Genomic DNA, 21,407 nt, shown 5'->3' with positions numbered 1-21,407 from the left:
ATTATCTGCTCCAATCAGTTCTGTTGAGGATTTTGTACAATTATCTTTTGAAGCCTTTGATATCGCAATATGAAGTGCTCTTTTTTTCATCACCTCAACCTATGTCTCTCATCCTGTCTCGAGGTATTTTGTACTTTTCCACTGTCCCATACTGATGTAACCTGTCAATACCAGCTCATCATGTGTTAACAGTAAGGGTAATGATCTAATCAAGCTTACACACATATTGAAAAGAGCACCTTTGATTATCTAATCCATCTTACACACATATTGCACAGAGCACCATTGATTATCTACTCAAGCATACTCACACACGTTTGACATGAGCACAGTTACACTTTTTCCTTACCTACACCCACATTTCCTAAAAACATGTAATTTCTTAGTAATGTCCTTTGTCATATTAAGGCACTTTAGGATGTTAACTTTAATTATTTCTACACAGGAAACTGGCAAAGGCTCAAACACTCTCCTGAGCTTCATTCAACCTAGTTCTTTTCTCTCTTGATCTTACCTCACCTTCATGGTTAATCACATGTCAGTGTTTCTCACACTTCACAACTGCCCCTCGCTGTTCTTTTTAAAAAATAGTAATTTCTTTTGGCAGAACTCAATAAGAAGGGGAAAACAGCATATAGAGAGTAGCAAAAAGCAACAAAAAGACAAAGAAACACTGATGAGTCTAGGTCTGTGACGAGGACAGGATGATATAAAGAGGAACGATGAATTAAATCAGCATGACTCATACCTCATGACATTTTGCCTTGCCCGCAAGGACACAAAAAAATTGACAAATAGAAACAGGGATGTACCTTGACCAGTAGTTTTATATAACATATTGCATGTTTGTGGCACATATCCTTCCTACACCATGTGTCCATATGGTTTGATTTTCCAGATTAAGACAGGAATAAAGCAGAGGAAAAGAGGAGAAACAGGGCCCAGAGTATGTGAGTCATAGTAACACACAGCAGGAATCTGGAAACTACTGCAGAGGTTGTGCTTCACAAATCTTGGACAACTCTCACATTATTACCGCTCTGTTAAGCGTGGCCTTGAATGAACTTCACTTCCCTGCCTCTTTCTCTTAGATTTCCTTTCGACCCAGCTGCAGTGCAGAATGAGAGCTCTCACATCTTATATATACAAAGTCAAAAATATGTATTTGCATAGATGCATATGCATATTTATGCAGATGATTGTTTGCACCCTGATAGATGCCAGAAGGAATGCGGACATGCATGTGAGTGTGATTCACTCTTACACACTCACTTTCCTCCCTTTCTCTCTTGATCGCTCCCTTATTGACTCACACGTGATGTTCAAAAGGCATCAAAAGATGCAATTTGTTTATCTTTTTAATGTATATCTATATTTCAGTTTCATGGCGAGGATCGACAAGAAAGTGTAGGGGTCACACATCAGAGGTTAGTGAAATGTGTCGACTAAGAGAACATTTTCTCTGTGGGATGTCATGTCCATTTCTAGCGCAAAAACATTTCACAGGAAGACATAAAAGGAGCAGTGAGTTAGAACTGCTACAGCGGAGAGTCTCCAATAGTCTTGTTTCTCATGTAGTATGTATGTATGTATGTTTTTCATTTAAGGAAATAAAACAGTTTTTTGAAAGAGTAACTCTACTAGGCTACACAATAAACTGTCTTTTGAAAAAAATGTATGTAGATTTATCTTTTAAGAATAGTTAAAGCTACATTGTGTAAGAATTACTCCCATCTAGCGTTGAGATCATATATCGCAATCAACTCTCTCTCGCAACGCAGTATTGCAGCTACGGTAGCCTTCACGCTTCAAAAAGCGAAGGTGTACAAAAGGCCGTCTATCAGATGTCATTGCTGGAGTTCATGCATTCTCTTAATACATCTGTCGGTACACGATCCGTTCTGCCTGCACGATCCGTTCTGCACATGCGCAAAATGTTTGTGCATGCGCTGTTGTACGAGGATTTACAACACTGCACGATCTGTTCCACGCTTCCGGTCGACAGCCAAGCTAACGTTAGTTTAGCTAACAGCTAATTTGGCTAACCGCTAGCTGAGACAGCATGTAATAACTTTAAAAGATCCTCAAAATAAAACTTGAAAATAAACGTTAACATATATAACAGCTGTTACGTCAGTTCTACTTTACTTGTGGTCATTTAAAATACAATCACTCAATATTTGTCTTTATTGTTATTACTGTAAAGTCTTAATTTAGCGGTAGCCTGCTTTTCCCATTAAGTTTGACTTAACGTTATTTTAGACTGAATCTAGCTGTCAGCTAGCGGTTAGCTGAATTAGCTGTTAGCTAAACTAACGTTACCTTCACGATGAAGACTAGCCATAGGCTAGCGTGGAACAGATCGTGCAGGTCGTATCCTCCGTAAAACAGTATTATCTTGCGCATGGACAGAACGGATCGTGCAGGCAGAACGGATCGTGTACCGACAACATCCATGAGTTCATGTCGGAGAGTGGCGCGGATACCACAAGCGGGCATGCGCGCTACCCGACGGAAAGGAGAGCAAAAGAAAAGGAGACTGCAGCGGTCCAGAGGATAATTTTAACTAGTTGGGATTTGGTATGTGCCTCCAAAGCAGCTCCAATGTTCACTCTTTTTTCCGGTCTCTTGCTCTTTTTGTTATCCTTTTTCTTTTTCTGGGCGAAGAAGAAGACTCCTGTTCCTGAAATTTGGATTTTGAATACGTGTGGTCCTCCATGTTTCCTTCTTCAAACTTGCCGGGGCCGGGAAGCGACGATACCCTGCTGCTAGCTGTGAGTCGAAAACGCGAAAGGCAGAGTAGTATGTCCTGTATGTCCCTTACAGGCTAACGTATTTCAATATGCTGCATGAATATGGAGCGTCTACTAAAGAATTTCTAATATAGGAAGAAGTTCCACTCCCTTGTTACTTCCGGCTTCTGAACTGGTTGCAGTTCCACCAGAGTTCCATATAGGGGGTGCTCACAGGCCAGTGCAGAATGAATGGGACTCTATGGAGCTCTACCCCTCAAAATCCAATTTTCTCAGGATATAATTTTTTGTCTAGTAATTTGAATGTTGCATTCGAAAGGGGAGGCAAAGAAAATACACACTGCTGGGTGTTAGATTTTTTTAAAGTGGCTTTTTTGTTCTAAAAAGCCTTTTAAAATGTCAATGACGTCATACACATATACAGCCGGAGATACTGCTTTACGGCAAGCTCTGAGTCGCTTCCTTTTTTCTCTCGAGGCATCGACAACACAACTGACAGGTAAGGCTCTCCCTGTCAATACACGTGCTAGAAAGAGGTTTGCTAATGTTTTAAAGACCACGCGGAAATATTCACTCTGACATTCACGCTCTGCTTCAGATGCCGTCAAGCTGGATCTCCGATCGTAATCAGACCTTCACTGACCAATCAGCATTCATTAGCAGAATGCTAGCGTGTTATGGGCAGCAACGACTCACCCTGTAAGAAATCAAAAGGACATAAGTACTCGTTCATTCAACTTTCGACCTATAACCCATGTTGAACTTGCAAAAACTACATTCAAATCTGAGGTTTCTCAACGACAATCGACAATCAGGAAGTGGAGCGGCTTTCCGTAGACCGGCTTTGCGTCTACCCAAAGAATTTCTAATAAGGGAAGAAGTTTCACTCTCTCATTACTTCCGGCTTCTGAACTAGTTGCAGTTCCACCAGAGTTCCATATAGGAGGCGCTCACAGGCCAGTGCAGAATGAATGGGACTCTATGGAGCTCTACCCCTCAAAATCCACTTTTCTCAGGATATCATTTTTTTTTCTAGTAATTTGAATGTTCCATTCGAAAGGGAGAGATTTCTCATCGACATTCAGGCGAAAGAGACAAATTTAGCCGTCTAGCTCCATAGAGTCCCATTCATTTTGCACTGGACCACGATCACCCCCAGTGGAACTCTGGTGGAACTGCAACCAAATTCGGTACAATGGGGCTGAATAGAGGAAGGAATATTCAAGAAAAGGCAAGTTTATTTGAACGGGCAACACAGATTTTGATAATGAACAGCTACAAACGTTACACACTGGGGCTTTAAGTTAGGGACCGTGCAGTATTTATGGAATGGACCACCGGAGGAAAATAGGGGAGGGTCATGTCTTTTTATTCTTTGTTGAGAATAAGTCAAATGTGTGAAAAACTGAACAGCTCATGATATATTGTATCTTTCGACACCTTTGTTAAGTAAAAAGCACATTCAGTAAGGAACAGGAGCACAGAACATGGAAACTACAATAAGGATACAATCCAGGCACAGCAGTGTTTTGAGCTAAATGCACACATCGACATGCTAACATGCTTGTCACTACCAGGCGATCATGCCTGCACAAGGTACCGGTACCTGATTTGTTCAGGTCCTATCCCCTGACCAATGGCCTATCCTGACCTTAACCTCTTGAGGACAATGCCTAACCTCAACAAATCTGGCTGCTGTGCAGGGCGGGTCTTGCAATTAAATGCAGTGGGATTCATAATAACGCATCACTACCCAATCCATACAAGAAACCCAATTTGTGTTGATGGCACAGTGGATATACCACATGCCTTTGGTTTGGGAGATCTGGGTTCAATTCCCACTGTGATACATCAACCAATGTGTCCCTGAGCAAGACACGTAACCCCTAGTTGCTCCAGAGGCGTGCGGCCTCTGACATATATAGCAATTATAAGTCGCTTTGGATAAAAGTGTCAGCTAAATGTAATGTTCACATCCTGTCTTTATCCCATGACCAATTGGGCTTTTTCACTGTTTTTTAGAGGTACTTTGCATCCAAAATGTTTGATAGTTACGTTATTGTAACTCCAGATTCTATGAGTATTATAAGCGTAGCCCTCTAAGGCTACGCTATTGGGTTTATCATGAAGATTTTCTTTCCAGCCCTTGTGTACAGTACGGGCTTCAACTACGTCCGCAGATACTGTATATATACAGAGCGGACCCGTTGTTCATCTCCCAACATCAGCTTTTTCTTCAGCTAATGTAACAGGAGCAGGTGGCCCGAATCTTAGAGGGCTACGCCTATACTCATAGAATCTGGAGTTACAATAATGTAACTATCGTTCTATTTCGAATAGGCTTCGCCCTCTAAGGCTACGCTATTGGGTTAGGGCAAAGCTGATGTAGTCAATGCCACCTGCAACACAGGGTCCACAAGCAGAACATAGACTTTTATTTTTTTTCTCTCTCATGCACTGGCAGAAGATCGCATCAGAAGCGCTATTCTGGTAAAGAGCCTGCCATGGTAATGACTTGACCTAGCTGGCTGCAAAGCCCAAGCCATGAGTGTAGGCGTGCATGATAGTGAGAGTTGTAATTGATTGACAATTATGGGACGTCCATGTTCCTCTCAGCCACCCAGTGTAGGGGGGGTGAGGGTTTCAGACGAGTAACCTACACATGCAGCGGTACATATCATGATTGTAGGCGTGCATGGTTAGTGAGAGAGATAGTGACAACATATATATGAGGCACCGCTCTCCTCCCAGCACCCAGCGCAAAAAAGGGGGGGGGGGAGGAAGCAGGCAGGCAGAGCACACATACAACAGAGCATTATTCGACGTTGAGTGAGGATAGAACCGAGTGGGTCATAGAGGGCTGAGACATATCGCGCAGATAGAAACGGATGAAAGGGCATGGAGATGCCCAGGATGCTGCTGCGCCGATTTCGGCTACTTTCATGCCCTTGAACAGAGCTGCCGATGCCGACAGTGCCCTCGTAGAGTGTGCCCGGATGCCCGTGTTATAGGTCTGGGTGATAGCCTCGCACAGCCAGTGAGACAGACGCTGAAAGGGCCGCTCCTTGGGAGTTCCCTATAGTGTACAAGCTGCTGTGTCTGCCTTATGTCCGCCGTGCGTAAAACGTGCCGTGATAACGCACGCGCTGGGCATAACCAGTGGAAAACCTCCTCCGAGTCGTTGTCATGATGGAAAAACACCCTCGACCGAAAATAATTAGTTAGAATTTTTCGGTGTGAATGAGGGGTTTGGCTGCAAGGCGGCTGTGCTCCCGTCACCTCTAATGGAGAGGCAGGACAGTGAAACTGACAGCGCACATAAGTCGCTCACTCTCTTGGCTGACGTCAAGGCAAGGAGGAGCGCCGTTTTTAGTGACAGCAACCTGAGAGAGGCTTGTGCTAGGGGCTTGAAAGGAGGCTTCCCCAGAGCTCGAAGCACCAGTGCTATGTCCCATTGGGGTTTGAGAGGGTGCATGGCGGGTTTCTGTCGTCTGACCCCCTTCAAGAAAACACTTTACCAGGGGGTGCGCAAAAACCATCCTCTCTCCATAGCCTTCGTGGCAGGATGAGATGGTCGCTGCGTAGGCTTTGACTGTAGATGGAGCCAAATCATTATCCACTAATGTTTGGAGAGAAGCCAACACGAGAGGCAGGGGACACGATATGGGGTCTGCTGCCTTCTCCGTGCACCAGCGCTGGAAAGCAGACCAACATCCCGCGTAACACGCTGTAGTGGAAGGGGCTTTTGCATTTTGGATAGTGCGCACCACGGCAGGAGGCAAGCCTAATTTCTGCAAGCGTTCCCGCTCAGCAGCCAGCCCCGCAGCTGTCCAGCTGTCCAGCTGTGACAGAGCGTACTCGCGCCACGGCAGTTGCTCCTGGATGCGTTCCAGGAGGCGAGGGATAAGAGGGACCGGAGGAAAGCGTATAGGAGGGTTCTGGGCCAGGGTTGGTGGGAGAAAGCGTCTACGCCGAGGGGTGGATTGTCCCGTGTGCTCAAGGAAAACCACAGTGCGCACTGTGTGTTCTCTCCTGAGGCGAACAGATCCACTTCTGCTTTCCCGAACCTGCTCCGCAGCTCCTGAACAATAGAGGGATTCAATTTCCACTCGTTGTGAGAAGGCCCCCCCTTCCACATTAGTCTCCGCCCCCGGTTCAAAACCCCGGGGATGTAAACAGCTTTGAGGGACCACAGATGACTGTGGGCCCACAGCAGGAGGCTCCTGGCCATTTCCAATAGCCGGGCCGAGCGCACGCCGCCCTGGCGGTTTATGAACGCTGCTGCTGTAATGTTGTCTGTCCGTATGACAAGATGTTTCCCTGCTACCACTGGGTGAAGTGTTTAAGACCTTCAGCACCGTGGACAGCTCCAGGCAGTTTATGTGGGGGGGCGTTCTCCTCCCAACACCTGACCACCTGTGACTCGCACATTCCTCCCCAGCTAGTAAGGGACGCGTCACGTGTGACGTCACTTTGCCCAGGGGAACCCCGGTTGAGAGGGTCCGGGGGTTTCCTCAATATGCCAGGTCTGACTGAAGAGAGGGAGGAATGGTCAGCATTCGCCACTTGTGGCGTATAGGGTCGAGGCGCTGGTGGTGAGACCACCTCTGGATTTTCCTCATGTGGAGGACTCCCAGTGACCCGCAGACATCGTGCCCCAGAAAAAGCATCACAGACAACGCTGACACTGCCGCGTATGGCGTGGTGCGCGACAATAGAGAGATCGGTGCGTCTCGTCTTGGCGTTGACAGCCTGGCCCTCATGACAATCGAGTTTATGTCCACACCCAGATAAACTATCGATTGTGCGGAGTGCAGTGAGCTTTTTTGCCAGTTCATGGCGAAGCCAGTGTTTGCAGATGTCGCAAACTTTCATAGTTTGCAGCGCTGCTTTTCCCGGGAGGGGGCCAGAATGAGCAGATCGTCCAGATAAAACAGGACCCTGATGCCTTTTTTCCGCAACAGCTGAAGTGCCGTCTCCATGCACTTGGAAAAAGTGCGGGGGGGCAGTGAGTACCCGACCAGCAGTCGGTTGTACTGGAATGGGCCCCTTGGAAAAAGAAGCGCAGGAATTTCCTGTGTCTGGGAATAATTGGATGTGAAAGTATACGTCTTTCAGATCCACAGGCCGGGCGGAGGAACGGAGTTCGAAGCTTGGGAAGATGGCGGCGCAGCATTTTATGGCGGTTGTCATGGCGACGGCACTGCTCTGGAGGAACGAGCTTCCAAGAGCCGAGTATTCGGGGCCGCTCCGCGTCTTCGGCCGCTTGGTGAAGGAGGGACGTGGCTGTCTGATGATGGGGCCCAAATAGTCCATCGGGAGCTATGGTGCCGTACAGAAGCTGCGACATGTGGAGCCAGATGTTTCGCTGGGCCACAGTCTGCCACGCCATGACTCTGGACAACGCCACCGTGGACGCCATGGTCAGGGTGAGGGTGGCGGTCATGGCCTTGCTAATCTCCATGGCTAGCTCCGGAGGAAGAGCTTCTGGAGTGGTGGCCATAGCGGAGACGGCAGAGGTTAGCACATACCTGATCCTGGGAAAAAGGCGCGGGCTTCCGGTGGCCGAAAAAAGCAGCCTCCGGAAGCAGAATGGACCTAGGCCTTGCTCCAGGGGGGTTACCGAAGGGAAGCCCACTTCTGTGTCGCCTTGAACCTGAGTAGGGACAGCTGGTGATGGAGGTGTTATCTGAGGGAATCGAGCCATCGGGCTCGTGCTCGTCGATAAAGCCTTCCTCCAGCGGATCCAGGGTGTTGACGGATTGCCGTCTGTCTGCCCAGCTGCCATCCCCTTCCCCGCTAGCCTGACAAGCCAGTAAGCTTCCGCCCGCCGGTTAAGCTTTTTAGATGGCAGGCGGCGTCGGGGGTGAGCGCCGGGCCGGCGTGAGCGGTGCAGAGGCAGGTCTCGCAGCGGGGATGGAGGTCCGGCGGCAGGATGTAGCCGGTCCGGCAGACTGTGGGGCAGAGGCGAACACAGCTGGAAGTCGAGTTTGTCTTCATAATGCTAGCTTGAAGAAAAAGTGGGAGATGAACAACGGGTCCGCTCTGTATATATACAGTATCTGCGGACGTAGTTGAAGCCCGTACTGTACGCAAGGGCGGGAAAGAAAATCTTCACGACTGCGCATGCGTGAAGGGATAAACCCAATAGCGTAGCCTTAGAGGGCGAAGCCTATACAAAATAGAAGCATTATTACCTTTACTGGATTTAAATAGGACTCTCCTATCTAATCTAACTTCTAACTCTTACCATTGTGTAATAAAACCAGCCTTATCAAATAGGCTCAAACAGCCCCTTTACTTTGACCAATGGGCTTTCCTGACCCTGACCATTCAAGATCAATGCCAAACTTCAACTATCTTCGCATATGCGTACTGTAGAACAAATCCTGTTTTCGGTACACAATATTTTTTTTCCTAGGATGGCAAACCCATGACCTGCCTTACTCTGCCTCTGATTGGCTTACCCTGGTATTCTTACCCTAACCCTAACCTATCCCACTCCTCATGCCTAAACATCACCAACCCAACAAACGAAGGCAACAAGTACTAGCGAATCGGGGGCAGAGAAGGGAGGGTTATGCCTTTGCCGTCCAGGAAACACAAATTTGCTTCCGGTAAGTATTGGGCAGCCACAATGCTGATGCCAATTACAGTTACCATTTTTACCATCTTAGTATAGCCTGCTAGCATGCTAACATTTGTTAATTAGGACTAAATACAAAGTACAGCTGAGGCTGAAGGGAATGGTTGTTTTGCAAGTATTTGGTTATAATGCAAAGTTTTGGGAAAACTGACATTTAGATAAAAAAGTTAAAATATCACCCAATTTATCTGAATCTATTCTCTAGGTACCTCAAATATCAGTAGCAAATCTCATGGAATCGAACCAATAGTTATCAAGATATTCCACTGAAACATTAATGTCATCCTCATGGTGGTGCTAGAGCAGTTGTTGTGGAATTTCCATCATGCTATGTAAGTTGAAACAATGGTACCCAGGTGTCATTCAGGTCAGGGCCCAACATTACCTCATAACCTTTCCAGACAGAGGAATACTTAAACTTTGTGCCTCCATAGATGACGGGAGACTTAGCAGCTTTATGATTTATTCTCTAGGTACCTCAAAATTCAGTAGCAAATTTCACAAAGTCCATCCAAATGTCATCCTCATGTTGGTGCTAGAGCAGTGGTTCTCAAACTTAACTCAAACTCCATTAGAACATGGAACCCCATTTGATTTTGTCCTAAGGTCCCCAACCTAATTTCAGATGTTTTATTACAGAAAGAGTATGAAACATGACCAAAATAGTCATACGTAATGTCATTGTGTTACTTCTGGATGGAATTATAGTGAATATAAATGTTTTGCTAGGGAACCCCTGAAACCCCCTCAACCTCAAGGACCCCTGGACCCCACTTTGAGAACCACTGCTGTAGAGGAAACATCAGGGGCTTACCAACATCAGAAGGTTTCATCCATAAACTAACTAATTTCCTGGTCCATCCAACATCCAATAGTTGCTGAGATATTTCCATCTGGACCAAAGTGATGGACGGACTGACTAACATTGTCATCACTAGAGCCATACCTCTCGTGTGGTTAACAAATCAGCAACACCAAGTTTCATGCAGCAGATAATGAGAAACAGTAATAACATGTGACCACATGGGCCACTCCTGGGCTGAAAACATACACTTACAACCTTCAGACACTAGGGGGCATGGGACTCAAAGCCAACAAACTTTCTCTAGTGAGAGAAGAGTGGGGAAGACCACAGAACTGCATGTTCTATAACGTTCTCCCTGGCTTGTTACAATAAGGCTACATGTGTGCTCCATTGTTTAACTCAATGCACCGTGCTTCGGTGTAGATTTTCTTCATGACTGTGCCGGAGGCTCTCTGTGTGAATAGGCATCACAGGGCGAAGCAGGAAGTGAGTTTTATAACTGATTTTACAGATAGTTTGGAAGGCTTGGCAAGATCCTTCTAAACACTGCAAAGTCCAACTTTAAGACCACAGCTTACAGACAGGGTTTCATAGTATTTGTCTTCCCTTTTTAATTCATTTTCTGCATCCATCAAGTTCATTATAACTACATAATAATGTAAAGATGTGCATACAGCGATGTCATCACCTTTGCTATAGAATTCAGCCTATCATGGATCCCAGCCCATTCTCACTGAACATCTCAGTCAACCTGTCATTCGTTGTGAAATAGGTATGTTTCTTATCTTTGCTAATTGTCTTCTCATACCCCCCACTTGCTCATCTTTTCTCTTCCCCCCTCCTCTCTGTCTTGTAGCATGTACGTGTTTCTCTCAGCACATTCCTGACTTGATGTGTCATACTGCAGCTTTATACAAACCAAAACATCACTGGCCTCTTAAGAGATTTAAGGTCAGAGGGTTAGCTTTTTGAATTACCTTCTTACTTTCCTCATGCAGAAAGAATGAGGAATTATTTCATTCATTTTTCATTTCATTCATAATTGAATCATGTTTAATCATGTTTACTGTAAGTAGTCAAGCGTGAAATAAATAAAGCTCTGTTAATCGGTTGGTGTATTTGTCAGAGAGACTGAGTTAATGAAACAACAAACACTGGTTGACTTGTACTTATATGGTTGCCTCCAAGTTTAGCACAGCAGCTCCATTGTGAAGAGTCACGTCACTGTTTCAGACGAGCCAAGCAAAACATGCATTTTTTGATCAGTCCAAAGCCTGAATGTCCCTTTCAGGTTGTTAAGATGTACTTTCCACAACATGTGCCAACTTTGCTATATTAAAGGCTAGTAAATAGGTGTTTTTTTGAATAATATAAAACCTTGAAAACAAAAGAGGAGGGGTGTGGTAAAAATGTTCGGCGAGGGAGCAAGGGGTTTATTCTGGGAAAAATTAGGCAAGAGTCATCAAACTGCTCAGAAAAGATCATGAGTCAAAAATCTGTCCAGTGACAAATGAATCATGATTTCCACAGTTTCAGATTATGCTTGGGGCTCATGTTTTAAATAAAACTGTCATGAAATGATAAGGCCTTATCAAAAATGTGTTTTGATCTTTAATATTTGCAACCATGGAATCTATCCACCCAACCCCCACCCACACATCCATCCATCCATAGTATTTTTATATTGTGTTTGTATGGGTGGGGAAAGCTGTTCAAGACAAGGTAGGGTTCAGGGTTAAATAAAAAGACAAACTCTGCTCTCTTCAATTTGCTCTTTATCTGGATGATATCGAAGGAATGTGTGTGTGTGTGTGTGTGTGTGTGTGTGTGTGTGTGTGCGTATGCTTGCATTGCTTTGCAATTTTTGTCCATTGATCACAGCTGATAATGGAAACATCCTGTACAAACGTGCAGACTACAAACACAGGCTTTTACATTGAAGTTTTAGATGGTACCACCTCTAAAAGTCTACTTACACTTTTTGCTATATCAATCATATTTGTTACATAATAAGTGTTTCATGCAAGGATTTGTTGCTACAAAATCAAAAATCGGTCAAAAATCAAGATTATAGATAGCTGAACATATTCAGTCGGTATGTAGTTCTTTCACAATTATGATACATACAGTCACAGCCCACAAACACATAAAGCACATAACACTGGGCAACCACAATTTACTTTGCAATATATCACGTATATGAGAACTGTTGTAAAGTGGAAGAGGAGGTCATAAAATGATGTGCCTGTTCATTATACCCAAGGTTTGACTTTATATTCTGGTGTTGCATGTGTCTGTGTGTGTGTGTGTGTGTGTGTGTGTGTGTGCCTGTACGCATGTTTGTGTACAGATGATACGAGATGTAGACTCTGTTTGCAGCGCAGTATAATTTTATGGACGCAAACAAGTTTGTTACTATGATGTAAAGCAATGTAATGTTTGAAGTGTGGAGAATGCTGTTTTTTTTTTTTTTATAAAAAGGGTGGTAAGAGTCTTCCAGTGTTTGTGCAGTAGTTTTATAGAAACTGGCAAAGTGACTATTATGTAATCCTTGTGCTCTTTCTTCCCTGATTTCAACCCCCCGCCCCATCATCCTACACTCCCCTGCTGAGAGCACCAGCCAATCGCACCTCAGCAGGGGCCCTCCCTTGCTCTGATAAATAGCAGCGGGGACCAGGGAGGGTCTATCTGCCTGACTCTCCTTCCCTCAGCAGTCTCTCCTCACACATCACCTCAGTGCTACAGACTCCCTCTGTGACCATGTCTGTCAGAGCTTTGAAGACCTCCACCTTCTCCACTGTGTCCTCCAGGGGCCCATCCCAGGGCTACAGCAGCCGCTCCTTCTCGGGGTACGGCGACCGTGGTGTGGGTAGTGGCAGGCAGAGCTACGCGGTGCGCAGCTCCTATGGGGGAGTGGGCAGCAGTGGTGCCGCTGTGGGCGCTGGGGGGTTTAAAGTGACCGGTGGGTATATTGCTGGGGGGTCTGGACAAAGAGGAGGTGGAGTAGAGTGTGGCTATCTGGGCTTCGGTGGAGGTATGGGAGGTGGCATGGCCAACGAAGGGGTGGCCCCCATAACAGCGGTGACCGTGAACAAGAGCCTACTGGCCCCGCTGAATCTGGAGATTGACCCCAACATCCAGGTGGTCCGCACCCAGGAGAAGGATCAGATCAAGACCCTCAACAACCGCTTTGCTTCCTTCATTGACAAGGTCAGTCAACTTATAGATGAGATATTACTGTGAAGATAAACACCACTGTCCTAAGGACATTTAGTCTTTTATGACATAAAATGTTACATGGAGAAAATTGCAACAATAGCCACAAACAGCCAATACAGTCTGTTGCTTTTTTGTTTTTGTTTTGACGTTGTGAGTTTTGGGATAAAGCTTTTAAATGCCACACAAAGTCGAAAATAACTCAGGAACCTCAGAGGAAATTAGTGTATTGCAAGCCAAAATAGCTCAAGGTGAAAGTGGTCTGATTTCACAATGATTTCATCCTTTAGACAATCCCTGTGAAAACAGTGTAACAAAAGGCAGTCTGCTTAAGGCCATGCACAATGATACTGCGGAGGCTGCAAGTTGTTTTCACTAATGGCAAAGCTTCCTTACATTTTTTCACTCTCAAGCTAGATCATAGAGCTCAGATAAGAGGATCAACCTGGATACAAAGCATACAGTACAGCGCTGGGATGAAGAGCAGCACAATTTTGCTTGAAGGGTTGCATCCCAGTGTGAGCAATATCCTGCAAAAAGAGATTTAGTGGTTATGACAGTAGATAAAGTTCCAGGTGTCCTCTTGCATTCCTGTTTTGCAAAATCTTATGTGGTGTGTTATTTTCAAATAATTTCCTGAATAATAACAGCCTTTACAAACACTTTCAGGAGACAAAAAGAGTGGGCGTGGTCAAGGAAAGCTTTGCATGTAAGACAAGCTTGTTACTGTAAATACTGAGTGGAGTAGATCCCCAAGGCAAAAAATATCAACCAAACACTATCAGTAATCTGATTCTCAATACTCACTTTATGAGACTGCATAATAGTCAATAAAGCAATTTCTTGAGAGTAGTATAAATGACTGTTATGCACCCACTATCAAAAAGCTAGATAGATAAATAGATACAGTAGATAGACAGATAGATAGATAGATACAGTATATATATATATATATATATATATATATATATGTATAGATAGATACAGTTGAGAGATAGATATATAGATAGATAGGCACATACATACAGTAGATAGATAGATAGATAGATAGATAGATAGATAGATAGATAGATAGATAGATAGATAGGTACATATATACAGTAGATACAATAGATAGATAGATAGATACAAGATAGATAGATAGATAGGTACATAGATACAGTAGATAGATAGATAGATAGATAGATAGATAGGTACATATATACAGTAGATACAATAGATAGATAGAGATAGATAGATAGATAGATAGATAGATAGATAGATAGATAGATAGATAGATAGATAGATAGATAGATAGATACGTAGATAGGTAGATAGATAGATAGATAGATAGGTACATAGATACAGTAGATAGATAGATAGATAGATAGATAGATAGATAGATAGATAGATAGATAGATAGATACAGATATATATATATATATATATATATATATATATATATATATAGATAGATACAGTTGAGAGATAGATATATAGATAGATAGGCACATACATACAGTAGATAGATAGATAGATAGATAGATAGATAGATAGATAGATAGGTACATATATACAGTAGATACAATAGATAAATAGATAGATAGATACGTAGATAGATAGATAGGTACATAGATACAGTAGATAGATAGATAGATAGATAGATAGGTACATATATACAGTAGATACAATAGATAGATAGAGATAGATAGATAGATAGATAGATAGATAGATACGTAGATAGATAGATAGATAGATAGGTACATAGATACAGTAGATAGATAGATAGATAGATAGATAGATAGATAGATAGATAGATAGATAGATAGATAGATAGATAGATGGATAGAACATTATGGTTTAAGGAGGCACCCTGGAGCAATGTAGGACAGAAGTTAAGCTGTAAATCAATCACGCTGAGACTAATTCTTCAGATCGTAAAACAAAGCTTGCATACCATTGTGATATGGCACACACTGAAGCAGAGCTGTGTCTCTCTCATCATGTTTGCCAAGACCCCACCCAGGGTCAACTCAATAGAAGAGTTGTAAAGAGGGAATTGGGAAACAGTGCCTCTTTGTGTTGAAATGTGGCACTTGAGAATTGAGTAAGGGGAAATTGATGTGACATTTAGAGTGAGTTAGAGGTGGGAGAAGCTCAATTAGTCATTTTTGTTCAAGTCAATCTTCATGCGGTTCTTTGTCCATCAGCAAACAAAGTGAATCAATTCATGTTGTTTGAGTCACGCCCACCTTCTTTTTACATGCATTCTTTGTCTGACCACACCACATATGTCTCACTGACCACCCTGTCCATACATTATAGAGTTATTCATTTTGTTTTGCCATGAGAAAACAAGGAATGCACTATTATCTTCCCATTATTTTACTATCAATCCACTCACAGTCTGTATGTATGTATGATTCACAAAAGTATTCATTAATGTTGATTATTCAATGTTCTGTCTGCAGGTACGCTTCCTTGAACAGCAGAACAAAATGCTTGAGACCAAGTGGAAACTTGTGCAGGAACAGACTACGTCTTGCTCCAACATCGATGCCATGTTCGAAGCCTACATTGCCAACTTGCGTAAGCAGCTAAACAACTTGGGTCACGAAAAAGCCAAACTTGAGTCTGACCTGCATCACATGACAGGCCTGGTTGAGGACTTCAAAATCAAGTGAGTGGAGTCGAGAATTTAAACCTTCAGTTTTACCCAAACTCCTTAATGCAGCTATAATCAAAATTGTTATATTAAACATTGATCAAATGACTACTTGCACATAAAAGGAGTCGCTCGTAGTCAGTCGCATCAGGCAGATGTTTTCAACAAACAGCTGTCTGTACATTTATTCAGATCTCAGTTTAAATTCCACTGACAGAAATCTTCTCATTTAGAATGCAGATTGCTACAGAGGAAATTACATCTATTTCATATTATTTCATTTTGTTTGAAAGCTGTCCTAATCCAAATTGTTATATTAACAATGGAAACAATGAATACATGCAATGTGAAAGGTTTACCTCTCAGCACTACAGAGCAATTATAGCTTATTTCAGTTCTTTGCTTTGATTGTACCAGTTATAAAAACTCACTGTACACTACCTGCCCAGCGCCAAACAGATAGAGTTAGCGACCATCTGGTTGAAAATAGTGTCATCGTAGCAGGTGAAGAGACAGATATTTCCCTCAGCAGTTAGCATAGACCATAAGGGAGCTAAAAGGAGAGTGAATATTGAACTTACGTTTGCCACATAGCCAGAAACATGGCTCCAAATGAATTCTAATGTTGCTCCATATCTCTGGATGTGTAACTAGGCTACTATTTGCTAACAACTCAACTTTGTTTCACTGTGTGCATAATATACTGCATATGTTCTGCATGTTGATCAGAAGAAATTGAAAATATTAAAATACAAATTTGTAAAGAATTAAGAATTAGAATTGGGATATTAATTAATTCAGATTCAAATGACTTTTTTCCAGGTATGAGGATGAGATCAACAAGCGCAATGAGTGTGAGAACAGCTTTGTCCTCATAAAGAAGGTCTGTTTATAGGTTTTCCAACATATCCTTGATCTTGAAAGGCCTTTGAGTAGAGTGAGCTTTAAAGAACTTTAACAATGAATATTCTCAATGTTGTTTTTTTCCTGCGCAGGACACTGATGCAGCCTATATGATCAAAGTGGAGCTGGAAGCCAAACTGGATGGGCTCTCTGATGAAATTGAGTTCCTAAGGCAGATATATGATACAGTAATAACCTTATTTCACTTTTTAGTAACACACAAATAAATATTTGATGTAGCTACATGTCATCTTAAAAGAAAGACCATTTTAAAAATGGTCTTTTCCATCTCCATTTCCTCTGTTATGTTCATGTATTATCCTGCGTAGGAAATCCAAGAGCTGCAGAGCCAGATCAAGGACACCTCTGTTGTGGTAGAGATGGACAACAGCCGTAATCTGGACATGGACGCCATTGTCGCTGAAGTGCGTGCCCAATATGAAGACATTGCCAACCGGAGCAGAGCCGAGGCTGAGTCATGGTACCAGACGAAGGTGAGACCAATATTCATGTCAAATTACAATTAAAAAAATGTCAAAAATGTGACTAAATACAAACATTGGCAACACCTGGTTTGACAACTAAAACCTGCATTTTAATGCGTGAGTCTGACTTGTCCCTGTCTGTACCAGTACGAAGAGATGCAGCAGTCAGCAGGTAGATATGGTGACGACCTGAAGTCAACCAAGGCTGAGATCGCTGACATGAACCGCAGGATAATGAGGCTCCAGTCTGAAATTGACATGGTGAAAGCACAGGTGAGCCTTACAGATTTCCGTTTTATATATTTAGACATATTTGACTATAATAGGATTTAGTCTTTAAAGGTCTATTTTATTTGAATAGCACCTTTTATTGAAAGTAAACACAAAGTGCTTTCCCTTTAAAACAGCATACACGTTAAAACAAAGCATGGATAGAAATAAGAATACAATAAAAGCATCAACACAACAAGACAATCGACAAAAACAAACAAAAACATACAAGTGCAACCACACACACACACACACACACAAAAGGTTTTGATTTTGATGTTAAATAGGGGTTTTTGATCAGTGAGCAAGTCAGAGATGTACTGAGGAGCTAAACCGTCAAGTGTTTTATAGACTATTAGTAGGATTTTGAAAGTGATTTTGTATTGTACCGGGAACCAATGAAGTGATTTGAGTACTGGAGTAATGTGTTCAAATTTACATGTGTGTGTAAGGACTCTGGCTGCTACATTTTGAATAAGTTAGAAGTACAGTATTTCATTTGATGACTTCTTTATTCCTTAATATTCCACAGTAATTCAGGAAACTGTGCTAGTAGTTATTGGCCTTATACTGACTATGCACTACACTTCACCTTTGCTGTACCTTCTCTACTCTTAGCGAACCAATTTGGAAGGTCAAATCGCAGAGGCTGAGGAGCGTGGTGAGCTGGCAGTGAAGGACGCTAAACTTCGCATCAGAGACCTGGAGGAAGCGCTCCAGAGAGCCAAGCAGGATATGACCCTTCAAGTCCGCCAGTACCAAGAACTGATGAATGTGAAGCTTGCTCTGGACATTGAGATTGCTACCTACAGGAAGCTGCTGGAAGGAGAGGAGTACAGGTAAGATGTTGCTGTGACAGCACCGCCATGTGGAGGTGATGAGTAATATCTTTGCAGGAATATTTGTGCGTATATCTCATTATGTTTAGCTTGCTCATGTTTTTTTCTGCTTTTCTCTATAGGTTAGCAACTGGAATCAAGACCAATATATCCAAGCACACTTGTAAGTTCAAGTTCTACCTTGGTACAAACATTTTGTGTTTTTTTGCCATTTTACAGTATAAATCCACATACACTATATAAGAACGCAGTCCAGTCTTATTTACAATAAGACTGGACAGGATAATTCTTGGGCAATAAAATAGCAGCTCCCCTTGACTGTAGTGGGTCTGTGGGAATTGGTTGTTAGGGCTGATAGTGGATGAATACACTATCAGCCCTAACAACCAATTCCCACAGACACACTACAGTCAAGGGGAGCTGCTGCTTCTATTCATTGTTTTGATGCATTGTTATAAACAGAAGCCAGGTTTAGAGACAAGGTGACTACCAAAACTGTGTTTCCATTTGCAAAACACCAAATGCAAGCTTCAAAAGGCATTTCATTCTTCAAACTCTTCACAAAATCATCAAAATTGCATATTGGTGTCTAAAAGGAGAAAAACAAATGTGACAAACTGCCTATCATTTACATCAGATCTTCCACATCACACCTACTGCAATATTCTCTCTGGTCAGACGCCTTTCATAAAATTGGTTGTGTGACAATTACACACCCAACTTTGCCATGGCTGCATTGATGCTACTATAGGTGACGTGTTGGACAACGGTTTTCCCTCATTAGATTTCCGCACCTTTCAACCACACATCACTTCATTACACCTGCAAAACTGCTCTCAGTGACTGCACTAAATGTTCAGCAAACCGTGTTGCGATGGGTGTGTGAAAACGAAAGAGAATTGCATTTGCTGTCATAGACCACAGTTATACTGATAATTGAATGCAAGTTAATTTGGATAGAATTAAATCACATACCACATTTCAATTGGCTTTTTGAGCCCACATCAGCTCCTGAGATCTCTAAGAATATGAGTGAAACCTCCCCCAAAGCCTTTGCAGATAAAAAAAATATCTTAAGATTATTATAGATATGTGTACATCCAAATGTCTCCTCTTTTACCACCCTTTCCCCCACTACTGTATGTCCATGTTAACGATTGCCTTTTACTTATGAATGTGCAGCTGTAAACTATAATGCCTACGGCCTGGAGAGCTCCCGAACCCCGTCCTACGTCAGCTGCTCCTTCGGGGGAGACAGGGCCAGCAGTGGTTCTGTCGCTGTCCTCGAGGGAGCAACAGTGAAGAGCGCCACAGTCACCAAGACAGAAACAGTGGTGATCAAGACGGAGGAGAAGAAGGAGGAGGAGAAGAAGGAGCAGGAGGAGCAGCAGCAGCAGACAGCAACCGAGGAGCCAGCTGCTGAAGAGAAGGAGGAGCAGGAGCAGGCGGAGGCAGAAGTTGTGGCTGAGGAGTGATGTGTTTGTTCCTGTTTTGTCGGATGTATGATTGAAGATTTTGATCTCGGAAGTTAAGGAAAAGGACCCAGACTTTGCTTTTATTATCAAGTTCTTGAATGATTCCATCACCAAGGTGCCTTCACCAAATACTTTTCTGCTGTAAGAGGTCTATTCGTTCAGGTATCCTTAATAAAGAGGTGCTAATGGATGAGTCTTTGTTCAGGTTTCTGAAAACTTTTACTGTAATACATTCTTTACTGTCAGCTGTAGGCTTTGTCACTGCCCATGATTCCCTGCATCACACTTGTTTAGCCAGCAGGTGGCAGTGTTGTATTATGTTTTCCTCTGCTGCTCTATGTTGTTGTTTGAGGAACTCAAAGCACTAATGTCACATCAACTTAATATCATACTGCTGATAGGGGTAATGTGGGGAAAACAAATCTTATGCTAAACCTGCTGTACTTAAACAGTTAAATAAAATGAAAAATCTGTCACAAAAGTCTTCACGACTTCTGCAACTGTTGTCAATACCTGGAGTCCTGTTTGCTCGACAATAAATCTTCAAACTGTATTTTACTAATGCTCTGTTGTGTTTTGTTGGAGTGTAAGGTTCCATCAGACAGTGTTGGTGAAAGTGTTTCTAATCGTCTTGAGGGACTTGCTATGTTATTCTGGTGTGTCACACACACACACACACACACACACACACACACACACACACACACACACACACACACACACACACACACACACACACACACACACTCCCACCCTGCCTCAGTCCTGTATTGCGCTAACTGCAGTGGTTTCTTTTTAACAAAATGAGTTGAAGGTCATGCATTCCCATAAAATGTCAGCAAATGTCATAATTCCAACACCTTTACATCACTAACTGTAAAAAATGATGTGTCTAAAGTTCACACAAAGCACACACAAAACAAATGAATCCGTCCAGTATTTCAGTAAATGCTTACTTAAGATTTCGAGTAATCTAAAGGCTTCTTTGCACATGACCTCGAAGCGAACATTCCCAGAAGCTTTTTTCACCTGGGTCGAACATTGGGAGAGTTAGCTAGAGTAGCGTTATCAGCTGAATAGCTTAGCGCAGGGGCTAACGGACCCACGTTATGTACAAGTAGTACAAATAGGTTATGCTCTCATAAAACGATGGATTGGAAAGTTTGTAAGTACACCAGAAGTTTATGAACACTTGCCTGCTCTCTTCAGCTCTCTGTTGCTGCTGCTGCTACCTGCAGTTAGACGAGTGCTTAGGGCCATCTACAAATTACTACACCGAAAAGAGTTACAACAAAAATATTTATTAATTCAATGATTAAATAACATAAAGTCTCCAAACTTACCTCAATTATTACTTGTCTCCTGCTAGTT

At 42.9% G+C, this 21,407-nt stretch overlaps 1 protein-coding gene across 1 annotated transcript; it reads left to right on the top strand.

Annotated features, from left to right (window-relative positions):
* The first annotated feature begins 12,875 nt into the window (after positions 1–12,875).
* On the top strand, positions 12,876–20,589 carry LOC120558156 (keratin, type II cytoskeletal 8-like). Its single transcript, XM_039799080.1, has 9 exons — positions 12,876–13,414; positions 15,871–16,079; positions 16,887–16,947; positions 17,060–17,155; positions 17,297–17,461; positions 17,600–17,725; positions 18,341–18,561; positions 18,684–18,724; positions 19,744–20,589. Exons 1-9 carry the CDS (start codon positions 12,965–12,967, stop codon positions 20,034–20,036), a joined length of 1,662 nt encoding a protein of 553 aa, XP_039655014.1. The 5' UTR covers positions 12,876–12,964; the 3' UTR covers positions 20,037–20,589.
* The last annotated feature ends 818 nt before the right edge of the window (positions 20,590–21,407 follow it).

Source organism: Perca fluviatilis, chromosome 4 (assembly GCF_010015445.1).
Source record: "Perca fluviatilis chromosome 4, GENO_Pfluv_1.0, whole genome shotgun sequence".
NCBI lineage: Eukaryota > Metazoa > Chordata > Actinopteri > Perciformes > Percidae > Perca > Perca fluviatilis.
Note: the sequence above shows the minus strand (reverse complement) of the source record. Positions and strands in the feature narration are given on the sequence as shown.